This window comes from Calliopsis andreniformis, chromosome 3 (assembly GCF_051401765.1).
Source record: "Calliopsis andreniformis isolate RMS-2024a chromosome 3, iyCalAndr_principal, whole genome shotgun sequence".
Lineage (NCBI taxonomy): Eukaryota > Metazoa > Arthropoda > Insecta > Hymenoptera > Andrenidae > Calliopsis > Calliopsis andreniformis.
In genome coordinates this window covers 25409963-25436255 of record NC_135064.1, presented here as the reverse complement: position 1 = coordinate 25436255, position 26293 = coordinate 25409963, and the positions used below count along the sequence as shown (strand labels likewise).

Genomic DNA, 26293 nt, shown 5'->3' with positions numbered 1-26293 from the left:
TCGAATTCCGGCACACAGAGGCTGTTCCACGGGCAAAAGAATACAATTTCGTCCCAAAAAAATCGCACCGATCGACACCAGTGCAATCAACTCTGTCCACTGTTTGCCAGGTGTGGCGTAACAATGGAAATTTCGCGCGCAGTGAAAGCGGCCAGGCTTCGACCTTCTTCATCGATTTCTCGTGCCGGATGCGCATTTGCATAGGCGAGCTTTCGTTCTACGTTTTGGCTACCAGCGTATTGAAATTAATCGCACCCAAGACTTATCGCCTCGATATCTTCTCTCCACCTTTCCCAATCGAAATTCTGAATAATCATACGTACTCAAACCGGCGCATCATGTCGCAGAAGAAGATCGATATCGATATTCGGGCGTGTCCGTGAGCCTCAGCTAACCCTAACGAAGATTAATTTTATTTCGACTTGGAGGATCGACTCGCGCGAAAGAGACAGCGACTATGACGCACAGAGAGCCGTAAATCAAGGATCACATGTGCACCTGCGCATAAAGAAACGCGGAGGCTTATGTCGCGCAATTCCAAAGTGGAAAGTCACGGCGCTGGGATGCGCGGTTGCGGGCGCCCGCGCGCGCGCGCGCGCGTTGCCGCTCGTGGGTGGCATGGACCGTTCGAGCGTGCATTGAGAATGCAGCCAGCCTCTGATGCACGCCGCGTAAAGCGCTCTAGGATGCCGCGACACCGGGGAAACAGGTTACCAGCCCTCCCCCGCCACTGCGCGTCGCCTCGACGCTTCGCCTCGGCTGGACCAGCGGATATACGTTTTCACGCGGATTCCCCCGGTAGTCGTTGATGGTGGCAAAGTAATAAGAAGCGGCTTAGCCGACAGATTGCCCGTCTCATCCCCGCCTCGCGTAATACGGGCTTCTTCTGACCCCGACGACTTCCTTCGGTCCTTGCCTTCCTTAGGAGGACAGTTTCGTCTCTGTCGATGCGTTCCGCCTTGTTTGCTCTGCAGGAGTTTCGTATCGCTATCGAGCGATACTCTGTTAGAGGATTGTCCCCTCGCGGTGTTTTAATACCGCTGTTGATCGACGGAGGAGCGAGATGAGTGTTTGTTCTGGAGGAAGATTTCTCGCGGAAAACTTCTTGGTGAGATCTTGAGAGAGATGTATATCTGTGTACATATTTTTTAGTTGCTAAAGGTTTTGCTCGGTGATCCTTGGGTAGGCTTGTATTAAGTTTGAGGTTACGGTAAGAATCTTATTTTTAAATTGTTCTCTAAGTTTTTATTAAATCATATTGATAAAGAGTCGTTAAAGACTTCATGTTTTTACTTCTCATTAAAAAGTGTATATAGTATACACTGTGTTATGGTATAGTTGTGTTCGAGGTAGGGTTAGTAAAGAGGTTTTCTCATTACGAAACAAGAGCAGGCGACTCTGAAGAAGCGAGGACGATCGTGGGGCAACTGTGTCGTTTTAATACGCAAACGCGTCATATGTGCTGGCCCGTATGAATAACAAAGTAGGCTGCGCGCGCAAACATCGCCAGGTCACGTGGTGACGGGCAACTGCGCATACGCATTGCTTAATGCATGTAAGTACGCTTGAAGATTTCACGCTTTTTCCTCTTCTTTTTGTCTTCACGTTGTGACGCTGGTGTTTCGAAACAATTCAGCGGAAAAAACATTGATAATAGTACGATATTAATTTTACTAAATACTTTAATATTTTTTAAAAAAAGGGAAACAGGATATAACATACATAGAATACGCGACAAGGATAGTAAGTAAGATTTTCAAATTCCAAATAGATATGCTCGCGCAGCCATCAAGAAGCCACGTGATCACAGCACATGCGCAGTAGTCTAATGTGTCCCAACAATTCGGCTGCGCCGCGTCATTTCCAAATTCTTTCTTTTACGTCTCCCATGTCGTAACACTCGTTTCCAAAAGTTTTAACAAAGTAAACGCGAATTAAAATACGTGTGACTCAGTTCTGTTCTTGAAATAACACTCTGTCGTATTGGCTTAAGTGATTATAGTGCTCCGAAGTGAAATAACCTATTTGTATTATTCAATGAAAAATGGTTTCGAAGATTTTTGAAGATTCATGCCGTACTCTTCCTCATCTCCTCAAGAACGATCACACTGTCTACAGAGAAATAGGTAACGTTATACTATACTCTTTAATAATAGTGTACAAACACGTATCCTTCGGCGTGTTCCCTCCTAACCTCGAATATCGAGTATTCGTAACCTGTTTCGCGGCGCGTAAATCATACGCAGAGATTCTGCATCTGAAATTCCTTCAGGATTCGTTGACAGCTTAATTTGATTCATATAATGTGATAACCGTGTATCATACTCGAGACAGCGTACGCGTTAGAACACGGGGCGAAAGGCGAGGAGATTGGGCACGGATTGGGGGGTCAAAAGATTGCATTGGCGATACCGCGTGTTCGACACGCTACAGGACACGTGTTACGATGCAAGCCGAAGCGCATACATCCGCATAGGGAATCTCCGCGAGCATGCGCCGTGCAGATATAGAGCGTTACGAAACGTTACAATCCTGGTTTCGAACTTCGCTAACGCGACGTCGCGAAAGTACACTACAGATGACAATCCCCGAGAAATCATATTTTACTCATACCGCCGTAACATACTTCGAACTTCGCCAACGTAGGCCTAGTTTGACATTGTCTTTAAATAAGAACGCATTGCAGTTCAAACTCGAGCAGTTCTCTTGTTCCAAGTGTTTTTTTTTTTAGTTCTTTCATACATCTACTGGTAATTTATAACCAGAAATATAGGTATCAGTTTATTTCTTACTCACTTTCTATAGTCATTTTAAAAAGTTTTGACAGAGGTTCTGTCGTGCAGGATTAGATACGAGAACAAATATTCGTATTTCTAAATTTATTTCCTAGTCTCCACTTATTTTTGGGTACTGAGTTTTTTGAATTCTGATAGAATAGAGTTAGCATTGATGCGACAGAAATTAGGCTCAACCAAACTGCTTTCATAAATGCCTCTGTCTTTTCAGTTTCCGTGTTTCGCCAATGCAGATTTATCTCGTCCAAGAGAAAGAGCGATTAGAAATTCGTCTGGACAATAGCCTGGTGGAAGATCAACACAAGGCACTATTTTTATTCCACTTTCACGAAATGTAGGTCCCCCTTTGTTACAAGGGGCATAGGTATACCGTCGTTTCGCTAGGAAAGTTCGTTTAACGGTAGAATGGACTGGCATCCGTGGTCGTTTGGTATTTGAAAATTCGCACGTCCGGAAATGGCGAGGACAGCGGCGAAGGTTATTGAAGTGTCGGCACAATAAGTCGCCAGGCATCGAATGGGATCGAAAGTGGGACGGCTTAATCCTGGCCGAAATCCATTCGCGGGCAAGATTTATTCTTCGACCCTCTTGGCGCAACAATGGCCGCTCCCGCTTCCGCTTCTGCACGTATCATCATCCGCCTCGTTCCGCGATCGCGTCGATAAATGGACGCCTATCCTCTTCGTCCCGCTGATTACATGGTTTAATTAACGGCTTCGTAACTTGGACAAGGGATTCGACTGTCTTCTCCTCTGGTGATCCAACTCGTGAAAGGTTCTTAATTACGTTGCAAAAGGTTTCCAAGAGCGTTTGTTGAACTGTGACAGTTGGACTGATTCGCAATGGAGATTCTCATCTCTTCTGTTGGCCAATTGCGAAATTAATGGCCAATATGGGGCAATGGTTTTGTTGACCCTCCATGTTACCACTGTTTGGTGAATTATATACAGAATGTTCGGTAACAGGTGTCAGAAATCTTAAGTAGTGATTCTGTAATACTAGATAAGAGGAAAATCTAGAATGTCAAAATTGTGTTTCAGGCTTCGTTTTGAAATTACGGCTGTTGAGGAAATGCCTAAGATACGCGTGAAATATGTCTGACTTGAGGGCCAATTCTACTGATGGTGCTGCGCCTGAGCGAATATACGCTAGCAGTAGAATAAGTCCTAAGTCAGACACATTTCTCGCGTATATTAAATGTATTCTTTACAATTAACTCAGAAACTAAACCTTAAACCCAATTTCGTCATTCTTAATTTTGGTCTTGTTTTAACACGTAAATTCACCTCTGATATCTGTTGTTGAACATTTTGCATAAGAATGATATTAGAATAATATGTATTTCAGAGATATTGTACACTTTCTGAGAAGGTTGCAGTTAAAATTCGTGTGAAAATGGAAGTACTAGTGCAACTCTGCAACTTGAAAATCGATTCTTTTGTTTTCGGATCCTGAAAAAATAACTAACACCCTCCTCCCCTGAAAAGCATGTTTTCCAATATATAAAAACCACAAATTTTGCATATTTACAATTTTTCCTACCTACACTAATTTTCGAGATATTAGCGAAAATGTTTTCCCACCCCAACTTTCGAGGTAATTTTCATCCCCTAAACATGAATATCAGCAGCTAGAAAAAAATACTGTCGTATACCAAGTCTCATCAAAATAGGAAGATGACACTAAAGTGATGTTTCCCGTAATAATCCTGTCGACCATAGTCGGCAATAGCTTGAAGGGTTCCCAGCATCCGAAACGCCTCGAAAATTCCAGCAGCCACCCCTGTCGGGCAACATTCTCAGCCGTTAGTTAATTGTGTCAGCAAATATCGGGCGACCAGTGGAGGGTTAACTGATCATTCGAACGATTGCCTCCTGGCAGTCACCGAGTCCGGCCACCAAAGTTCAAGACAATTCGATCTTCCCCCGAGAGTGTTCGCCGCGTCTCCCCGCGGGTATCTGATTTCCAAGTGCAAGCTTCTCGTCCCCGTCCACAGGCCATCTGTCGCTGGAGCTACGTCGGACGCGAGGCTGGTCGTGTCTGGTCGGCGAAAAAATGCGGCGCCTCGGCGCGAATCGATTCGCGGGTCAAGCACCCTGGCCCCGTCGTTGTCTTCTTCGCCCGCGCCGCGGTAACTGTATCTCCAATTAAAGCCAGGGTGCTAGTCCGTTGGAGTCAATTTGCTCGAGTGGGTCGGCCCGAGGGAGTTAGAAGTAGCGTCAGATTCATACCGTATCAACCAGCTCGGTTGCCAACCGCCCACGGGCCGAAACCTCGCCGCTGGCCTCTGTGTGTGCCGATCTCTCTGCTGTGTGGCCCTAGGTTGCCGGTTCTTACGCCACTGGGATCGATATCCCGGGAGGCCAAACAGTAAACAGCCGGTTGGTCAGGATAGAGCCGGTGGTGGGGCTGCATAACATGGAGGCACCTACTGCCTTCACCCGCCGCCTACTCTACCTACCACCATCGCTTACCCACCACCGACGCCGACGAGGGACGAAAAGAAGGATGCCGTGAGCCGCGCCACCGCCGCGCCACCGCCGCGCCACCGCCGCGCCACCGCCGCGCCGGAAGAACAGGCTAACCCTCCGCCAAGTAGGCGCGACGCTTTCGGATTAACGAACGAAATCGATGCCTCCACCGATACGACGCCGCGGTGCTTTCGCTGGAGATGGAGATACGCGGGGGCTGCGGAAGTGGTTAACCCCTGAAGCGGTTCGCGGGGCTGTTTGTCGACCGAAAATTCACATTGCTGGGATTTAGAATTGAAGTAGAGTCAGCCCTCTTGTAGCGCGATTCATTCGTACCGCGACTCATTGAGACAGGCTATATCTAGGAGTATCGAATATAAATCAAGATTGAGTGATCAGATTCGAAGGACCACTAAGACACTGTATCTCTAAAAACATAGAATGACTTAAACTTTCTCAACACTCTTGGCATGACTGCAGATTGTAGAGGCTGATACAGACTCGAGTGTAATCACTAGAAACGTATGACGACAACAGCAATCCTTCTTTTCGTATTTAGCGGATAAGAAGACAGTCTGTACCAGTCTATACACAGCATAGGGTGATACAGTTAACCCTCCTGTAATGTGATTAATTCATACTGCGTTATATGAAAACTGTGTTATGAGAAACTCAATTAGTGTAAATCAGAATAATTCGTACCGTGTTATATGGAAGAGGGAAATTCCCCATTAGTTTCAACCGTAAAAGTGTACATATTATAGAGACATCACATTTTAAGACTACCGTGTTATGTATATGAAAACTGCATTTTAAAAGTATCGCGTTATAGGAGGATTTACTGTATCCGAGAAAGATCAGTATTGTGCAGAGCAGGTAAAGGTGCACCTGAGACACACGTGATGTAGTAACAATTTTTTATATACAATTTTTTATTCGAATTCTCTTAAAAATTAAGTCATCCTCTCCATTAACAATTACTCTAGTATTACTGAATCAGTCCTTATTCGTATCTGTTACTCAAATTAAATTCAATGTGTGTGGTCACTTCAGGAGGAGCACTCCAGGGGGTCAAAAATTATACAAAATTCATCCCCTGGGTTTTGATCCTCAGCACTCAAAGCATTTAATCCCTTGCTGAATACTGAGAGAATTTTGAGGAATAGGATTTGTGAGCAGCTTTAGCGAGTATACACTGTAGAAGGATAATACGCGCAGTAGGCGCTCGACGGCGCAGAGAGCGGCAAGGAAAGTAATAACCTTCACTGTATGGGCGTCATTAAATTCGCGCGCATCGGAAGGATAATTTACGGCGGAGGCGTTTTAAATCGTTATTCCGTTACTCCGCAGATACGATTTTCATGCGAAGTTAGATGAATATATGATCCGACCGAGTTCACCTCGATGAAGCTTTAACGTTGGCTTGATACGCAAACGATTCCTTTTATTCGTGCCATTAAAACCAGATCTCCGACAATATCATTATCAAGTTGCTTACATCTATACTTCAACTTGTACCAATGTTTCTGCTTTCATTTTATTAACATTTTTCAACGCGCAAAAGGATTCATTCTGACAATTTTAAAACATTTCGCTTTTTTTTGGTTTAAAGTTGGAAAAATTGAACCTTGATGAAACAGTAATTCGTTAAACCTGTAAATAATATTTGAACCATATAAATTTCGTCCCCTGAGTTAATCAAAATCTCTGTAATAGTACAATTCATCTCATAACACTGTAATTGAGTGATTTTCCAGATAGAAATTTTCTTTTCACACTTTCTAGTGAAGAAGTTACACGTCCCCTCTTTTCATAATCCCGAAGCAACACACTCTGATCACAGACCAAAGTCCAACAAGTTCAGAACTAAAAACCAAACCTCAGAATAATCATCGAAGTCTCGAATCATCGAGAGTCTCTACGAGACTCGCGTTTTACTCCACAACAAGGGATCCAGAAGGTGAGAGAGCAGAAGCAGGCTTGCGAACGACAGGGTCCGATAAATCAGACACGGCTATTAACCGAATCGAGAAAACGCATCCCCCGAGAAATACCATTGGGTATGGATTTCCTGCGAGGGCCAGGAGGCAGGGTAGAAAGTCCGGAAACGAGTCGACGGTGTCGAAGGAAAAAAGCGGAAAGCTGCTCTTCTTGTATTCCCTTTCTTCCCCCTCCGCCTCGGGTTCGCTGCGACCACGTGGAGAGAGGGGGGCGGGTTTCGTGAAAGAGCTCGGCTCGACTGGTGGGGACTTCGTCGTCGAGTGGTAACTGGTAAAGGTTGCGGAGGGTGGTTGATCTTCGCACGAGAACGTGATCGACGGAAAGGGACAGCCGACTTCGCCTTGAAGTTCCATCAAAGTGACGGGACCGGGACACGTCGATGATACTTCTGCTCGGTGACTCGCGGTTTTTTCTTTTGACATGCTCTAAAGCAGTCAAGTGGTGATGCCTTCGTGGGGGATATTTAGACGGCAGTCAACATTCGAGTAAGATGATTTTAGGGAATTTTTGCGATAAAGAAATGCGTGGAACGAGGGACACTTATATTGTAATTTGTGGGTAATCCCGTTTTGGATAGATATTATTTGTGTGATAGTAGTGGCTGACGATTAGACGCGAAGTCGTGGCTATCTTTGCGTTGAACCACCTTTTGACCCCTCTTTATCCACTTCTATGGTCGTTTTCTTTTATTAGCCAGTTTTTAAGGTTGAGACTCTATTTATGACCACATTAGATTATATAAGTAGACAGTATTTACATATTAGGAATTTTATTACATCCTTCTGGTACTGCTTCCGTAAATCAGTAGTTTTAAAAAGCTGCTTTTCCTTGATAAATAACTCAATTGGGCTTCTACTAGAGCTCTTATATTTGTTATACTTTTTTGTCAAACTCTATCCACTTACCTTAAATACTTCTTCAGATTTACGAATTTCACTTACAATTTCTTTCAAAAATGTACACGTCCTATCATTTGCACAAGTATCTCTCTGTTCCTCAGAAAAGGTTTCACACCTGCCTCGAGGGACACGGTCCATAAGAATCCATTGCTTTAAACGATGCCCTCGATGTACCTTGTGCCCTCACACTAGTCCTCAGCCCTCGACGCACTGACCACCCTCGAAAATGCACTTGTCCATCCCACCTCCCTCATTCGCGCAAGAAGAATAACGGTTATTTCCAGCAGTCCTGGCGGGACTAATTCGAGTATCCTCGCTAGTCGAATAAACTCGTATCTGTGGCATTTTTCACGTTTGAAACACGCGCTCGTTCCGAACGGATCACCAGGGAAATCGGGGATCGAGATGCAAATCGGGAAACTGATGATCGACCTGGAGGAGACGAATAGGTCTCGCGTCCTCGCGATCAAGAATGAACATTGAAGGGTGAAGGGAGAGGAGGGAGGGCAGACATCGCGGGAAATATTCGTCGCAGGTTCTGACTGTCGCGCGAGGTGTTGATGTATACGAATGAGGGAGGATGGAATACAGGAATGAAGAGATAAGACGAGAGAAACTTTTTTGTATCGCGGAAATCGGAATCGCGATGCCATGCCACGCGTTCCATCAGGATTCCTTGCCCGCGGTACGCCCATCGGGATGGATATCGATCAAGTGGTATCGGAGTAATCTTATTATGCTTTTCATTTTTTTTTTATTGTCGAAGAGGATAAGCGTGCTCGATATAAATAATGTACGCGAGGCAAAAGGTCCACGAAAGGCCAGGTTGCAGGGCACAGTAACTTCTGGAACACTCGGCAGAGCGTAGTAAAAAATATTACGCCGATGATAAATCCGTGAAATGGTATAAAGTACTTCTGGAGAATCGCTCGGCGAAAGAAAAGGTCGTGATTCGAGGGGAAAAATAAAAGTAATGTACGCGTGGTTTCGCAGCGGGAGAGGATGAAAGAGGCACGCTGGGAAGATACTCGAAGGTGGGTTCGAGACTCGTACTGAGGCGCAGGGGTGGATAGACACAGGGGGCGGAGGTAAGCCGAGCAGCTCCAACCCCTTGAACGTTCAAGAGGGCGAAGGAAAATACGAAGTCGATTGCGTACGTCGCTACCAAGCTCGCTTTTCTGCTATCTAGACGCAACATGGACACCCCAGCTGCCTCAGGAACTAATGAATCTTCCTGTAATTCTTAATACGGTTGTAGCAAGTGTTGGTGACGTGACATTGCAGAATGGAATTCTGTGGCACTTGAAATCAAAGATAATACAGATAAACAGTAGATTACAGAGATAATCTAGTACTTGAGATTAATTTGAAGGATTGACAGAATACTAATATACAGTAGAGATTTCGAAAGGGGTACTTAAAGAAGATTTATATCGCAATGAAGAGGTAGATGAAGATACAATGGAGGTTAATTGCTGAGTCATCTTGAAATCTGAATTCATTTTATTTTATCTCAGTAACATTTCTTTTATTTGTACATCCTCTTTAGGGACTCCCCTAAAATTTCACCTACATCCTCAGGCACTATCATTCCCTCTGCTCTTTTTTGCAAGTGATCATCTCAATACCCATTGATTTTTCATTCCACTCAATTGACAGCACTAGCTCGAATGACAAGCATTTAATTCGTAGAAAAATGTTACGTCGAGTTGAACAAGGACCGCGAAATCGTGTATCACCGAGTTATGAATCAGCCTTAAAGGGGAAACTCGAATATCAGACGGCGCTGCGAGGTTCCTCGCTTTGATCCGCTCCGTTTTCGTATTATGCTCGTGGCCCGTTATTTCGTCGTTTCCGGGAGCTTTTCAACGAAATCGCTCCTGATTAACCCGTTTCGCGTTGAACCGCGAGTTTGAACTCAGTGCCACGCTCTAAAGCGACTTTTACGAATACGTAACTTGAAAACTTCTTCGTTCGGTGCGATAACGCACGATAAACATTTATCTTGGAACTGTTGACGAGACGTTTCCACGCGATGGATTAAAGTTTTGAGGAACAGAGGATGAAGTCGATTCGACGAGCACAGGGAAGGTCGAGTTCTCGCGGAACGGTCGGCTTTACACAGGTCTAAGTATGTGGAGCAGATTTCTAATTCACCTCTTCCCGTTGCATCGTCCATTCCACGTGTAAACCATGCAGAAAACAGCACTGCTAACTAGACCGTGTTGCAGTCGACGCCAGTATGGCACACACGATGCTCACTTTTCGTCTTCTCGCTCCACTAAATTGAACATCGCGCCACTTCGCGGATACTTTGCCATTCTTCGTCATTTTCGATGATGTCTCGAGTGGATACGGTTACATTTGATTGTTAAGTGCGGGGATGTTTATGGCTGACCTTGATTTCTGATCTTATATGGGATCTGTGTTATAATTGGCGAGGTTTTTGTAAGTCTAGATGCATCTCATGTATTCGTAATATTTAACAAAAAATATTGGGGTTTGTAGAGTGTATGTAAAATAGAAAAAGGAACAATTTCTCTACGTGCAACAGCTTACGCAGTGGCCAGACAATAATTAATACAAAGCTAGTAAGAATGAGTAAGATCAGTTAAGACGACAGAAGTCTCCAAGGGTTAACAAGTTGACTGCCACACGCTAGATTAGCTAGAAGTTTTATCAGGTCATGCACAGTGATTCTAACTTTAACCTGTTAACCAGGAAAAACGAATGAAACTGTTGAAATGCTTGTGTATTCAGGAATTTAATAACTGCACTTATAAAAATAATTAATATAATATCGAGTAATGTGTTGCATTTCCCGGGGATAAATTTAATTAATTCATTTGAAACCATTTTTAATGCCCGTTTGTACGTTATAATGGAACCACGTTTCTGTTCGAGAAATGCCCGAGTTGACAGATTAAATAAATCTGGCCTCGATTATTTCATTTTATCGATGTCATCGTGCTATGTGCACTTTATCCTTCGTCAGAAAGGCGCGTATCATTCACAATAGCGTGAATATCAACATATGCACAAATGGCTTATTTTATTATTTTGGTCCAACATGACGCGTAGGCATAGAGAAGTTATCTCCACTCATCTATATGCAAACTTCATGTCGCGATTTATCATCGAAAAATTTTCAAATATTCAAATTGCCCAAACGTTTCAAATTTTTAAATTTTCAAATCCTAATTTTTTTCTCAATAACCTAACTACGATTTTCTCGTTCCTGCCCATGTTCGTTTTACGTCAAAATCGAAGAAGCTGTCTCTCCATAGATAGCACGGGGGTCAAAGCGTTAAGAAGGCTGAATGAAGAAAGTCAAGTTACAGGTTGTTAGAAGAGGTATTATCGTTAGAATCTTGGAAGGATTAAGAGGCGTCGATATTTGGCACTCGTTTAATATTCGTCGGTTTCTCGGGACGGCCAGCGTCGGACGTCCTCTCTCCTCCGCGAGTTTTTATTACACTTGTTCCATATTTTCTGCTCTTGCCCTCTTTCGTTCCACCACCCTATTCTCCGTTCTCTCTGCCTCTTCCTCACTGTCTCTCTCCGTCGCCCGTTTCACCCTCTCCTTTCATCCAGTCCCAGCGTCGTTTCGCCTCTCGTTCTCCCCCCCTCTGGTGTTGCACTTTATCTCTGTTCATCCCTCCGCGGTCGTGCCGCCTCCCTCGTCTATCGTCACTCCATCCGTCCCTCTTTATCTCTTCCCTCGCGTCTCTTCCGCCTCGCCTCTCGTTGGCTCCACACCTCCGCTTAATAATACACACCAGCCAGCCACCCGCTACTACAACAGCACACCACCGGCACCGACAGTATGGCATACCACTTTATTGATCTTCTTTCCCCGCTTTCACAGGTTTCAACCCGAATTTTCCACCACTTTATGCAAGCGTCGCCCTCCTGCCCGTTTACGCGCCCCCCTACACCCGAGATTCATCCCTTCGTCGTCGATAAATCGAACCGACCTGCCGCCGCGACGCCGAGGAGCAACCCCCTCGGTTCGATAGTCGACTCGATGCGTCTCGAGGACGACCGCGAGCTGATCGCGAGCGGCTCGTCGCTGTTTCGTTCGAGGCCCGCCTGGTTCTTCGCTCCTTTGAGAAAGATTAATGGAATTAGCGATTGAGAGGGGAAGATCCCTCCTCTGTCGATCTACGTTTCTGGTCAGGTGATCTGTTTGGATTGCAGAGATTATAGCTGGTCGAAAATTTTCTGTTCAGTTGATGATGGATTATGTGAAGAGCTACTGTTTAATATGGTGTCTTGAAGATGGGTTTCGAAGGTTGAGGAGAAGCTTATTGCTTATTGTGGAAGTTGTGGTAGTACATGGAAGTTGGATATGGGGATGTAAGCTAGGAGATGTTGCATTGGATTTAGGTATTGTACGATTATATTAGAATTTCAGTTTTTGCGAAGTGGTATAGGTTCGAGTTTTGGAAACTGAGCTGTGAAATGTTGGATTCGATTTAGGTACTCTGTAACTTGTAGCTAAGACCTTCATTCTTTGCCAAGTGATGTAAGTCCAAATTTCGGATAATGGGTTTCTCGAGAAGAAGTATTGTAAAATTGTAAAGATTAAATACCTATATTCTGAGCAAAATTTGTACGTACCTAAAAAAATAATTTCCAAGATGATAACAGAAATAGAACAAATGTTTGTGGTTCGAGGCTTTCATTGGAATTATGAAATCACGTTTGAAGCACGACATCATCGACGGAAGGTGGTTCCACTTTTCTTGATCTTCCTTCGAGCAATCGATGAACGAATATAAAGGCGACACAATTTATTCAAGGCAACCGTAGTAGACTTTCGTTGTGCATGAGTCCGTTTACGTAACAATATCGCGTTATGTAATGCGCTGCAATTTTTCAATGAGGCAGAAACACTCGCTCCTAAAGCTAAAAACAATGCGCACTGTGATTAAGAGAGTTGATCGAGCACATTCCAACGAGCAACTCGCCAGTCGACTGGAAAATAAAAATCTCTGAAAATAAAAAATATTCGTTCCACACATAATCACGAACCTATCGACGATTAGGTATCCGTTTTCAATCCTTCTGAACTGTTCCTGCATACTGCACCTATTTCCTCTATTTTCAGTTGCATTTATCAGTATCCCATCTTCTCTCGTCTTAAGAATAATCTACTCGACGGAGGCAACGTAAAACCGAAGAAAAGCAAAAGATATTCCTGGCCTGGTTTCCAGAGATCACGAGTAGCATTTTCGAGTGCAAACACTGTTGCTTGCTTCAGCTTTCCTTGTATCCACCCCTTTCATCGTTCTCCCTTTCTTTTGCACCTTTCATCCCTTCGTTCCAGAGGTTTCTTGCTTGTCGTTGCCTTTCACCACCGAAGAAGACATAACCGAGGCAAGCGTTCGTCCAAAAGATCTTCAAATCCTTTCTGAACCAGCGAGAAAAAAGTCAATGGTCCACGTTGGTCTTCTCTTCGATTCTCGATCTATTTGCGTCGATGAGAAAGGGAGCTCTCGTGACATTGCACTTGAACAAGATATCGTCTTTGTATTAAGTTCTTGGCTGGCGTACTCGGCGTGCACCGCGCTGACGCAAGTATCTCTGCAGTTTTGTTATCAAACTGGCATAAAAAGCGTCGATAACAAGAACCGCTGCTGTCGTGACGCTATTCTTAGCCTCGTCGTGCTCGTGCTAGAGAAATGTCTGGCTTCGAGCATGCTTTAAATCTAAACGAACATACATTTTACATATGTTCTCTGTACTTCATCTTAATTCTAACTTTCTAAGCATCTTAAACACAAAAAAGTATACCAAATAAATTCCTACCTCTCACATCCCAGAGAACCTTCGTCACCCTCTGACAAAACACAAAAATCCCCGAAATACTAATGAAATTTTGTCTTTTGTTTCAGGTAAGTGTGCCCCGAACATTTTTCACCGAAAGCAGACACGGATTCGTGGGTAAGCTCGATTCCCTCCATTCTCAGATCGCTTTATTCTCCAGTTCTTTAAATTCGATCGACAGCAGCCGCGCAATGGCTGGCTGTTTCTCATTCACGGTCAAGCCTCGTCGCCTATTTCCATGGAATCTCATTTACCAGGAACGGATCTGTTTAGCCCGGCGAGGAGCGTGATTCAGTTACGTTGGACGCACGATACCACCGAGTGACTCCAGAAACCCATAGTTGTATAAACACGCCGCGTCGTTCCCTGTACGCTTCTGAGCCTCTAAATGAAAACAAGTAGGTGGCGGATGTATCATTCCGCGACAGTGATTCTCATTAATATTCGCGCGCAGCGTGTAATTAGTCGGGACGACGCAGGCCTAATCGACGGCGAATCCGACGTTAAATTGCAACCTGACCGAGGTAGCAGTTACGTTCCATGAAACTCTTCTGTCTGCCTAACGCTTCTAGCTCGCTCGAGGAAGGCTGTTACCGTCAAGGACCTAATTGCTGATCAGAACCCAATTCCTGATCAGTTTAGTATTTAAATACACATACAGGATGGTTCACTTAAAAAAGTCATCTACATATTTATTCGAAGTGTGATGACATAAAAATATTTTATTTGAAACTATTTTACTTGAGACTTTGAAAAGAAAACAGTTCTTGTAGTATATTGGTCCTTCGATAAAGCATGCTTCTTACTCTTAAGTGATCAGGAACTGGGTCCTTGACGGTATTCGACGATCGGAGTTACGAAATGATCTGCTCCGCGACCGTGGCTCGTGGAACTGTCGCGAAGGTGGTATTTAAAATCGTCCGACACGCAAGCGCTCGTTAGATGCGATCTGCGACTTCTTCAAACTGTTCGAAAGTGTTGTTCTCTTAACTTTTTATCTTCGTACCGCCGTTGTCTCGAGTACCGATAGTGTACTTCTTAACGAACGTGCTTCCTGTATCGAAATTTGTATCTGAAATGAACTGCTCGGGGCAACTTGCTTTACTGGGGATTAAGCTGTAGGCGACTCCTAATTTTGCGCCATGCTAAGTAGTTTGTAAGTACGTATCGTTTCATCTTTGTTTGCCTTGTTAGTTTGGGGAATAGAGACTGCATATGGCTAAATCATGCAAAGAGATTAGATGATAGGGGAGTATGATGAGGGAACAGAGCCTGGCTGGCCTTGAGCAGTCGCTTAAACTTAGTCTGATTATAGTTGCGGTATTTTGCATTTGATCGTATCTTTCCCATTTTTTAGAGTGAGTTGCTTAGCTCAAGGATATCGAAATTAGTTTTTTAGTTAAAGGACGGTAACTTTTGCTAGAAGGATATATACTACTACTTCAATTATTCAGAATCATGGGTACTCCCATAGGGTACAGTGATTATTATAGTTGAATAATAAAGCTGAAAGCAGGATATTATTTGAACAATTCCGTTCAGTACAGTAATTTCGAGTATGCATTCAAACCCAATGGGAAATACAGTCCCTATTTACACGATTTTCATTTTCACATTATCAGTCTACTACATGCATCGAGGATAAGGTATATTCGTAATTCTTCCGAGGCCTGCGAGACCACCCACCAAGGCTATCTCAAGCAATCTCTCTCATTCTGTTTTCAAAAACCAAGGCTGACACCTTTCAGCAAAACTTCACAAGTTTTCGCTTCCAATCGCAGCACATCTCATCCATTAACTCTCGACGAATAATCAGAACCTCGTAAGCAGAAAATGAAGGGTCTGTCTTCACATTCAGACGCGCAACCAGAAAAAAACTGCTTCCTCCTCAACACGCTGCATAATAGCAATCAAATACCGTCGCGCTCGCGTTATCGCGGAAACTTCAAATTCCAGAAAAACGGCATTCCGTATGCATCAGCCTAACAACACGTTGCCCGTTATACGTTCCAGCAACAAATCACGAGGCAGACCAGAGTATAGCCGCGCGCGTAATTTCTCCTCCGCGTCGCGTTTCTCGTCCTCTTTATTCGTGCGCGCGCGCACGGGAGAGCAGTACGTCACGCGTGTTACGAGCGTTTTTTATTTGCACGTGCTGAAAAAAAATCCCCTCCTGCGTTTATTCAAATGAACTTCAGGCTGCAGGAGCGCGCGCGCGGATATCCATGGGACCGAATCTTTCGACAGTTCCCGCGAGTTTTGGCTTTTACGTTTCGCTGAGATCTCGTCAGAGGCGAGTCGTCACCCGCTCCGTCGCTCTACTTTTCGCGCGTTGGTCGTTCGAAACGGCGAGCGAGCGAGCCGACTCTTTGTTCGCGAAAGGAATCCGCTGACGACAGGTTTCGCTGGAATCGCGCGATTACGCGCACGGCCGAGATAAATCGGAGAACGCGGCTGGCGCGGAGCGAGCGCAGGACACCGCGGTGGCAATAAGGCGCGCGGCGTAATTGAAATTTGTCATCCTTAAGGGGCTTTTTGCGACGAACCGTATGGAACGGTTGGCTCGTTAACGCGGCCAGAAGGGAATAAGAGTGCGTACGCGTCAGAGATATAAAAATGTTTCGCGTTTTATTTCAGTCCCCTTCGTCGCTTCCTTTTTTCCAAGCCCGTCCATTTAACCCTTTGCGCCGCGCGTATCTTCCTCCGACTTTGTGAAACGGCCGCGTCGCGTTTGTTGGTTAATATTTTGCTCGGGGAGTTCAGCGTTTCACGGGGAAGTTTCAGCGAACGCAGCGCACATTTCACTCGAGAAAACTCTAATGGTGTGGCCTAATTCGGAGGTTGTCTGGTTTGTATAGGTCGAGCCAACGCAGGCGTAATTTCAAGTTAACTTAAGCTTAACTTACTGGCGATCCAGACTTAACTCAATGGCCTGGGGTAATCCGATCTGTTGCTTGTTTTAGTTTTGGTAATAATTAGAAAGACAGTATAGGAACACCCCCATGGGGCTACATTTAATGTAGGTGGAACGAGGATGGCTTCCAAGATATAACATTCGAGTATTAAATATTTAAAAATTTAAGTATTGGAACATTTAAATACTTGGACATTTGAATACTTGAAAATTTGAATATTTAAAAATTTAAATATTTGAAAATTTGAATATTTGAATATTTAAATATTTGAATATTTGAATATTGCAATAAGTATTTGAAAGTTTAAGTATTGAACATTATACTTAAGGAGCTCTCCACTAAGTCTCACAGTAATTGAAGGTTCAACCAAAATCCACCTTGAATCAATTCTGTATTCCTCACTCACCGGTACAAAGACACACTCGTAACGCAATCTAAGAAACACGGTTTCGCTCTAACAGAGGATTGTGGCCTGGGACCAAGAAACACACGCTACCGTTTCGGCAGGAGCAGGAACACGCGGGGCAATAATTGTAACGATAAATAGGATTGGGCAGCGCGACAGAGGCAATGGGACGGAAAATCGGTCGGTTGTTCTCCCGGCGAATCGTCAAGGAGGTCGAGGAGAGGAGTACTCTCGCATTCCGATGAACAGCAAACCCAGAAACAGGAGGGACTGGCAGGGTGACAAGTTGCGATGAGAGAAAAAGCAGGAGAGAAGGTGGATGGCAGGGAGATAGAGAGAGACGGGTGCGTGAAAAGGAGAAGGAAAGAGTGATCTCGCAAATCAGTAGAAGGCGGCATCGACCTCGCCTCTCCTCGTCCCTCTTCCTCCCCCTGTTCACCCTCCCTTTTCTCTCTTTCCCCGCTTGTTCCTCTCGCGGAATCCTTTCTTCTGTGTGTGCATTGTGCGGATAATACCGGTGCTGGCTTCTTTTACGCGACCGTGGGCGAAAACGAGTCGAAAGATACCGTGGATGGGAAAAAAGGAAGAAACGATCGGCATTCTCCCCCGCCCTGTGGCTCTCTCCGCCTCTGCCATCTTCATTTTCGAAAATAGTCTAACCTAAAAATATGCGAGAACGGGCGGCAACCAGGAACGCCTCGGTTCGCGGCGAAAATTGCATTTGTTTCTGCCTCGATACGCCAACGTCGACCGCGATCGAGCGCTAGGGAACTTTTAATAACTCATCGAGGACCGTTCGCCATCGCGTCTTCCTCGCGGAGAAGAGGGTATCGTTAATTGGATTTACCGGTAGCTCGACTCGTTTCGTTGCGCGGGAAACGAATCGAATTAAACATTAATTCCGCGTCGCCAACGCGTCCCGAAGAATTTCGCCGCGCAACGAATCCAGTTCGACATTGAGGGCAGCCAGTGGGGGGCCGTCTCGCTTTGTTCGATCTTTATTTCGTGTGAAATCGAGCAACGGCTGGATCCTCGGAGGAGTTCCATCTAGTCTAAAGGCGTTGAGGGTGCTGCGGGTTACCTAATGATAGGGTTCAATTGAGACAATGGGGTATTTAGGAATCATTTCTTTATTACTCGTTGTGTTATTTTATAATACTCGTTATGTGAAATTTATTTACGCTCAAGGTGTAATAAATATATAGTGCAAGGACGTACCTCTGCAGTGCCTTTTCACTCAGAATTGTGTTATTATAAAACCTGTAACCAGGCTATTACTCATATATTATATTACCAGTCGTTTATATTATCTCAACTAAAAACATCATTTTGTTTACAAGCACTCTGTCTTTAATATGAATAGACTTCAGGCTCCCGAGAGGAAGTGCATTCCCGAGTCCTTGAATTCCTCTTAAGCATGCTCACTACTTTCATCCCCTACTGCTTTTACGACGTCGTCATATCTACACCATCAAGCACACGTTTCATGAAACTATTGGTCGTAGTCTTCTCTTCGTTACCACATTTTCTCCTCTGTCTCTCGGCCGTCCCTTTAATCTCCCTTTATCTTTATTATGGCTTCGAATTGGTCCATAGCCTCGTTCCTCAATCGTTACCATTCTAGATCGTGTCGATGCAGGAGCACACACGTCATCACCGATACTGTTTACGATCTCCCTGTTCTCCGTACTCCAGTTCTCCGTGCGTCTGTGTTACTACGAAGTCCAATCGCCGTCGTCGATTATCTAACGATTCGAGGAAAACTCGTCGCAGCTTCATGAAGAGAGATAGGATTATCGGTCGACGCGGAAGCCTCGTCGACGATGAAGAGGCTCGTACGTACACTCGGATGGGATCGTTTATCCTGAAAATTGCCACTAGCTGCAGCGTCTGTATTAATTGAAACGCGACACGCGGCGGCCTCCACTATGCAAAGAATGTCCAGTGGTCGACGACGACCATCAGTTGCGCGCGGGTGGATGCCGCTTGCACGAATCGCCTTTATGATACCCGTGTCCGGACGTTTAATTACTAACGCTGCCCCCTTGGACTGTCGCGGTATCTGCACGCGACATCCGCGTTGGCCAACGTTGCATCTCGTCCCGAAGATGCGTATCGCGGCTGGTAAGCGTTACTGATAACGCTGCCGCGGATCTGATATTTAAAACCATGCGACGCGGAGATTAATGGTCGTGCCTCTTAGTCACTTATGTAACTTTATTAATGAGCATTTACAAAGTTTCAAATACAGACTCTTTTGCGTGACTTCTGTGCGATAGTAATCGATAAAAATGAGTTTAGAAGACACTGTATGCTAAAAAAAGGAATGGTGTTCTTGTAGGACAGTGTTTGATTTTCAACCAATCGTGACACGTGACGTCGCTGCTGGGGCGGTCCTTTCCCCCCACTGTACTCTCATTCATCCCCACCAGTGGGTACCATTGACCACTGCTCGAACTTTAACTCTTTTAGTACCTTACAAATTTTTGTTAAGTAGTTATGGTCACTATATAAACGTATCTAAGGTGCTATTTCATTATTCTTACACATCTTTTTTATGCCAAAATATTTAAATTTCTAGAGCGTCGCCCTACCTCTACTTCTCATTAGAAACAATATGTACCAATATACTTGAAGTATCATGATAAAAATGAAATTAGCAGCACAACATGTAGTGACACGTCGCGGTCGCACGCCGCTTTAAATTGGGTTGAGTATCACTGGCGGATTTGTAATAAGTGTAAGCGGAGCGGTACAGATGCGTCGCTCTCGCACTGGTCCCGTTCGTGCGCTCGTGCGCGCGCTGCTGCTCTCTCTTTCTCTCTCGTCGAATCCCGGCGCACTGTGAAACCGTGATGACGTAACGGCCAAGTGTTGGTGGAGGTTGGAAGTGCGGGCGACGTGTCGCGAATACGCCTGTGTAAAAGCTTCGCTGCCAGCTGCACGGCAGCCGCTTAGGTCGCGCTCGCGACTCTTGCGAGGTAGATGCTAGCGTGAGAAGAATTAAGAATTTTACGTTTCACAGATTTCTTATAGATTCCGAATCTAAGTATTTTAAACTTCATGTATTTTAAACTTTAAGTATGTAAGGACATCATTCTAAGAAGCGGGAATTTCAAATTCGATTTCTCGGTTTACAGAGTCTACATTTTGGAGTAGTAGGTATTGTTCAGGGATCCTATTCAATCTCCTTTACGCACCAAAGTACAGGTCATACGAGACAGGGACACAGATAGTAACGAGGGTAAAATAGGGCAGGTCCCCAAGCTCATCTGGAAACAGCACAGTCGCGTAACGTCAGTTCTAGTCTCCTAAATATTTATCCCTATCCAAGATGGTCAGTTATTTACATTTAAAGTCGAGTTTCTCGTTCGTCATTAATTCCCGCAGCAGACCGTAGGTGTTCAAAGAACACCGCACACGTTCACAGCGCGTTAGCAGCGTACGTCGATCGTCACTCACGCTGCTTCGGTCGTTCTCACAGTTGACGGCGCATCATATCGACTCGGCTTCCTTCGCCTGACGCCGTACTGACACAGCGTAGGACTATCGGAACTATACATGGCTGAGGCGCGTTACAGAACAGTCACCGTTCCCGAGTAGGAGAGAAGAGGCTCTCCCGAGTCTCTCTCTGCAGTCGGTGGCATGATACGGGTGGCGTAAAGCAAGCAAAGGCAAGCAGGCAGCCGAAGCCTCCGATCGACGAGCGAGTGGAGCGCGAATTCGAGTCGAAGTCGTGACGAGTCGCCTCGGGCCGACTCGGCTCGGGGACGAGCGCAGCCGAGCGCAGCCGAGCGCAGCCGAGCGCAGCCGAGCGCGCGTGGCTACGTGCGCTCTTCGCCGTGGCGTGGCGCGGCGTGTCGTGCACAGCTTGGCGGGACGGGTCGGGGCGAGACGAGACGACACGAGACGATACGAGACGGGACGAGACGACACGAGACGCGGAGCAGGACGCCGCGAGACGAGGTGCGACGAGGCGAAGCGAGGCGAGGCGAGGCCAGTCGAGCCAAGCCGAACCGAGTCGAGCCGAGGAAAGGGAGTCAGTGGCTGACGACTCTTCGGGGCGTCAGGTTCTTCGTGTGGGGCTTGTTGTCGTTTCGCGCTCCCCGCGAACCACGTGCGCAGCGTGACAGCTCCGCCAGCGGACAGCGAGCGTACGTTACCTCGCGATCGAAATTCGGAACGGTGTCCCGAGGATCGACCGAAGCGGAAGGAATTCTCGCGAGGAACAATCGCGTAGAAAGTCAGGAGTGCGATCGTTTCTCACGTCGATGTGAAAAGATTCGACGCCGACGAATTTCAGAAGTGACGTCGCAGTCGGTAGAAGTGGTAGCGCAGGTTCGAACTGTGGATCGTAAATTAGTAGAAGATTGTCATTTCTCGAATCCACGAAACGCTCGATAAGGCGTTGGACAGTATTTGTTGGACCGTCGAGCCAGCGATAAGCGGCAGAAGCTCGATTCGAATGCGACTCGCGCGAGCGATCATCGTGGATAAAACAACTTTAAATTTGTCACGATGACTTGGCTACGTGCCCTCGCCAGTTATCGCAGCTGAGACTTTCGTTAGCAACTCTTATCGGGGGCTACGAGAATAACCTGACCGCGCGCGCCCGCTTAGCGTAAATATTATGAATGCAGGGATCTTTGGATCGTGCGGCTTAAAACCACGATGCGGCCTAGTCGCAGCGACCACGAAAAACGCGCAGAAGAGAAGCTCTTCAAGGACGCCTGTACAAATTCCCAGAACTTATCCCCCCTCTTAGCCAAAATCCTATAAGAAGTCCCTTAAAAAAGAAGCAAAGCTTCGGCTTAGCGGGTCTCGTGCGATCGAGCAGAAGGTGCATCGCTCGCAAGAACGTAACGCGAGTAAATTAGTCGCGGAACGGGCACGTCCGCGACAAGAAACCGAATAACAACAACCGCGAGCGGAAGAACGAGGAAACGAGCGGGGCAGGTGGGGGAGCGAGGAGAAAGAAGGAGGTGTTGTACTCGTGTTTGCAAGGGGGTTCGACTCGGGAGAGCATAGATAACCACTGCGGAGGAACCGAGAGAGAAGAAGGGTGAAAGAGAGGAGATAGGATACGGAGCAGAAGAGAATCACGGATAAAGACAGAGGAAACGGGAGGAAGAAGGAGCGCTAGAGGGAGAAGCAGCGAAGGAAGAGGAGAGAGAGGCCGGGGAGAGGGAAGAGAGCGGAGAGAGAAGATTTCTGGGCACGCGCACTCCACCTGCTAGCGTGTAGTGGCACGCGCCATACCCACCCCCCTCCGCCGCCGTGGACGCTGCCTCCCCTCCCCGCGGGCCGCGCGCGCGGTTCCCTCTTTGGCGTTACCTCTTGGCTCTACCGCGGCCGCCGCCACCGCCGCCACCGCCACCGATTCTTCCCTCTCACCCCCGACCCCGTCCTATCGCTCGCCCCTCGGACCCTCTCCTCCCGCGGGAATCCCCCCTCCCGTGGTCCCCTCACGCGTGCCGTGGTCCCGAGACCGGGACGCGCGGGAGTCAATCGCTCGCGGACTTCGATACGACGAGCACCATAGGTCCTTGCTCTTCCTCTTCTCTTTTCTCTCGTCCGCCTCTACTGTCCGACCGATCGCGACTCGTCTCTTCGTCCCTAGTGTGCTTTCCTCTCGTGACTCATACTCTCTGTCAATTTCCGCACGTTTCCTCCACCCTCCTCCCTCCTCTTTCCTGTTTCTATGGAGAGAGAAGCCAGAGCGTCTCCCTGTCGCAACGAAGGCGGCATATAGGGCAGGGAGAAGGAAGATTCTGAGAGACGAGCAAGGCTTCGACTTCGACAGTGGAGCGCCGCTGCGAGTGTTCCGAGCGCACAGAACAAGGCGAGAAGCACGAGGAGCGTTGCTGGCTGATGTTCGCGTATGAAAAAACCCGGTCGTCCTCTGCCACCTCTTCCTCCTCTTCTTTCCGACGCTCGTCTGCTGGCGGGGGGGCAACGTGCCGCTGGCCGATCTGTGCATTGTAAACAGAGAGAACAAAGGGCCAACGGTGGCGGCGGCAACGAGGACGACGACGACGACGGCCACGAGGAAGACGAGGAACGAGGACGGCGACGCGGAGCAGAAGAACGTGGGAAGGGAAGAACGCGCGAAGGAGGAAGGAAAGCGAACGAGCGGGGCGGAGAGTGGGGGAGTGACGCGTGCTACCACCGCCGTTACTTCCATCGCAACAAAAATAGTCGAGTCTTCGCGGCGGCGGAGTGGCGACAGAGACAGAGCGAAAAGGGAAGGAAGATAGTGGCCGCCGAGAAAGAGGAGGAATGAAGTTATCGTAATATATACACACGTATATATACACGCACACGTGTCGCCCAGCGGAGTGAGGGTCACGCACAATACACGGTAGTCGGCCGCGACTCGTCTCCTTCGTCTGTTCTCTCTTGTGTTTTCTGACGGAACAGTGAGAACGCGAGGGCAGCAGTCAGACAGGATCGAGATTATTCATCATCGAAAATAAAAGTGGAGATCGATCTCGGTTGAATCTGTCAGACAGAAGAGGAAGGAAATCTTTTCTTGGAAGCACAGTTTCCAGGGGTCTCAATCGTCAGCAGGGTTGGTGCGTGGATCAGCTGTTCGCCAACCTCGGTCCACCGTGCGATCCCTCAGCGCGAAGCTTCCACTCGAAACTCGGAGCAAATCAGTCGAAGGGTCCATCAGAAACCGAGGATAGTTCTTCGCACACGCGGTTCGAGTCGTCGTCTCGAACCACCTGTTGACGATTTACGAGGGAAAATCGACGCGGTGATTTTCAGTCAGTCATCGTTCGCGCGCTGTCGGAAGTGCCGAGTGTCCTCCCTCCTCCACTCGGGAAAGTGATTCACCTACCGTATCGCGAGTTGCTGTGAAAATTCCTTTTCCTTACGGAATCTGCTAAAGAAACAAAAACGATGTTTCCAACGAAGTTCCACGAAAAGTGTGTACCACGGACGTATGCATAAGCCCAGAGAACAGTGAACCCAAGAATTCTCTAACCGAAAGGAACAAGTCGAACGAAAAACATGCGAGTGACGAGAGTGTCAGTGGCGGAGGATCGTGTGGACTGTTTTTCGGAGTGAACGTTTATCGAGGCGCCGTTAACATTATCTCTCGGTCGCATCGCCAGTGACAGACGCGAGAGGTCGGAGGTCACGGAAGCCGCCGTTGAACGATATGCGGCGCGCGAACCCGTTTCGTCGGGCAGAAGAGAATTTCGGCGCTACGGCCGAAAGGGACAGATACCGAGCAGCGGGGTGCGCGATGTGCTCGAGGGGTGCGTCGACTCTGTGACCGACGCGTGTTCCTCGGCCGTCTCGGGCAGGGATTACACAGTACCTCGAGTGATAGCTAGTCAAGTGATCGGAAGGGCATTACGTATAACGGGCATCGAAACGGTTTGGTCGCGTATTATCGGTAATAAGAGGCTCGAGGGTAGACGTAAGGCTTGTACAGTAAACTGTAAGTTATAGTAGAGTTGGAATTCTCGTGGACTCGCGTCACAGTGATAACGGAGGAACGGTTCTCCCCCCTCTCTCCCGTTGCATGCGTCATTACGGGAGGAGGATCTTCACGCGGTCGCGAAAGAAAGTTTCGGCGGGGCGACCGCTTTCGGAAAAGTGCGGAGACGAAAGCGAAAGCGTGGTCGGTGTCGTGTGTCGGTTTTGAGGCGCGCGAGGAAAATGACCTTCAAGTTTCGCTGAGAGTCCCTCGGCTGGCACGTCGAAGGAGAACGATGGATCTGTAACGCGTCCGCGCGAACGTAATCGCGAAGACGAGATCGCCTGCGAGTGTGTTCGTGCGGATATTGTTGTGCAGTGAAGGAGAAGAAGTGATCGGCGGAGGGGCATGGTGGGCCCCCACCAACCAGGGCCACAGGCCCGGGTGGCCCCCCTGTAAAAAGGAAATCTCTTCGCTATCGTGACCGGCTCGTGCTCCATTAGACTGCCTGGAATGATGGTATGTCCATGAATACAATATTCCTTATCTATCCGTGTCAGAATCTGTTTTCGTCCGCGCGACGCGACCTAGCTGTTTGTCGCTTTCTTAGCGGCTTTGTTTAGGGATAACTACTTCGGTTCGTGAGTCCAGAGGATTTGGATTCGAGAATTCCAGGATTTCGAAGAGCCGGATTTTTTCTTTCAAATTGAAAACCTTAGATATTTTGAAAGGTCTTGAAATTGTTTTAACGAGTTGAAAGATCTTGATGCTCTAAAGTTCTCTTTCCCTAGAAATCTATGAAATATTTAATCTAAAGATGATTACAATAGAATAGTAATCGCTATTTCTCTATAGTTTCTCCGAGCCTCTAGAATTATCGTAACCTTCAAAACTTGAAAATATTTCATGCTTTCGAGGTTTTCCTTGTTCCACAATTTCAAATTGAAAATTCTAAACATGAAATCTAGTCCATGGTCAAGTCCTTATTTCCTTATTCATTTTCAACGCAGATAAAGAATATGTATTAATTTGCAAGATATTTTATCGTTTATCTATTCTGGACTAAATACCCACGATACCATTGGTAGATTGAGGGCAACAAAAAAGATCTCCCGAACGAATGTTCAACTCTCACACGAAGACGTGGATATCTGTTCGCCCTGTCGAGACGACGCTAGGCGGAATCTAAACCCTTGTCTTGCGCGTGAGGTCTCTCGGAGATTCAAAGAAACCGGAAATGTCTGACCGCTGTAACTGTATTGCATCGTGTGTGCCGGTTGTTTGTATTGAAATTGCGGTGCGTGTCTCTTGGAGCATAACACGAACGTATTTATTATACCGTGACTTTGTACACCAGCGCAGCGCACGTCGACTGATCGAAAGCGCTGTCCTTACACGCTTCTGATAGCAGGCTTTCAAAAAGTCTCTACAGAATTCTCTTAATCCACAATCTAGTAAGTCTCGCTAAGATCACCTCCACCCTGTAATACTTTTAAGAGAATAATTTCCATTTCTTTGACAGGTGCATTCACATGCATAAAT

At 46.7% G+C, this 26293-nt stretch overlaps 1 protein-coding gene across 3 annotated transcripts in view; it reads left to right on the top strand.

The window, feature by feature from the left end:
* Positions 1-26293, top strand: part of Mam (neurogenic protein mastermind) — a 197537-nt gene that overhangs the window by 83596 nt on the left and 87648 nt on the right. The window contains exon 1 of one of the 3 annotated variants that reach the window (XM_076375350.1): positions 25152-25270. The exons of 1 other annotated variant lie outside the window; for it this stretch is intronic. In XM_076375350.1, coding sequence (XP_076231465.1) covers positions 25265-25270 — 6 coding nt within the window. In that variant the 5' untranslated portion in view covers positions 25152-25264. Of the gene's footprint in view, positions 1-25151; positions 25271-26293 lie in introns of those variants that run through there. One more of the 3 variants, XM_076375349.1, reaches the window with a different exon arrangement.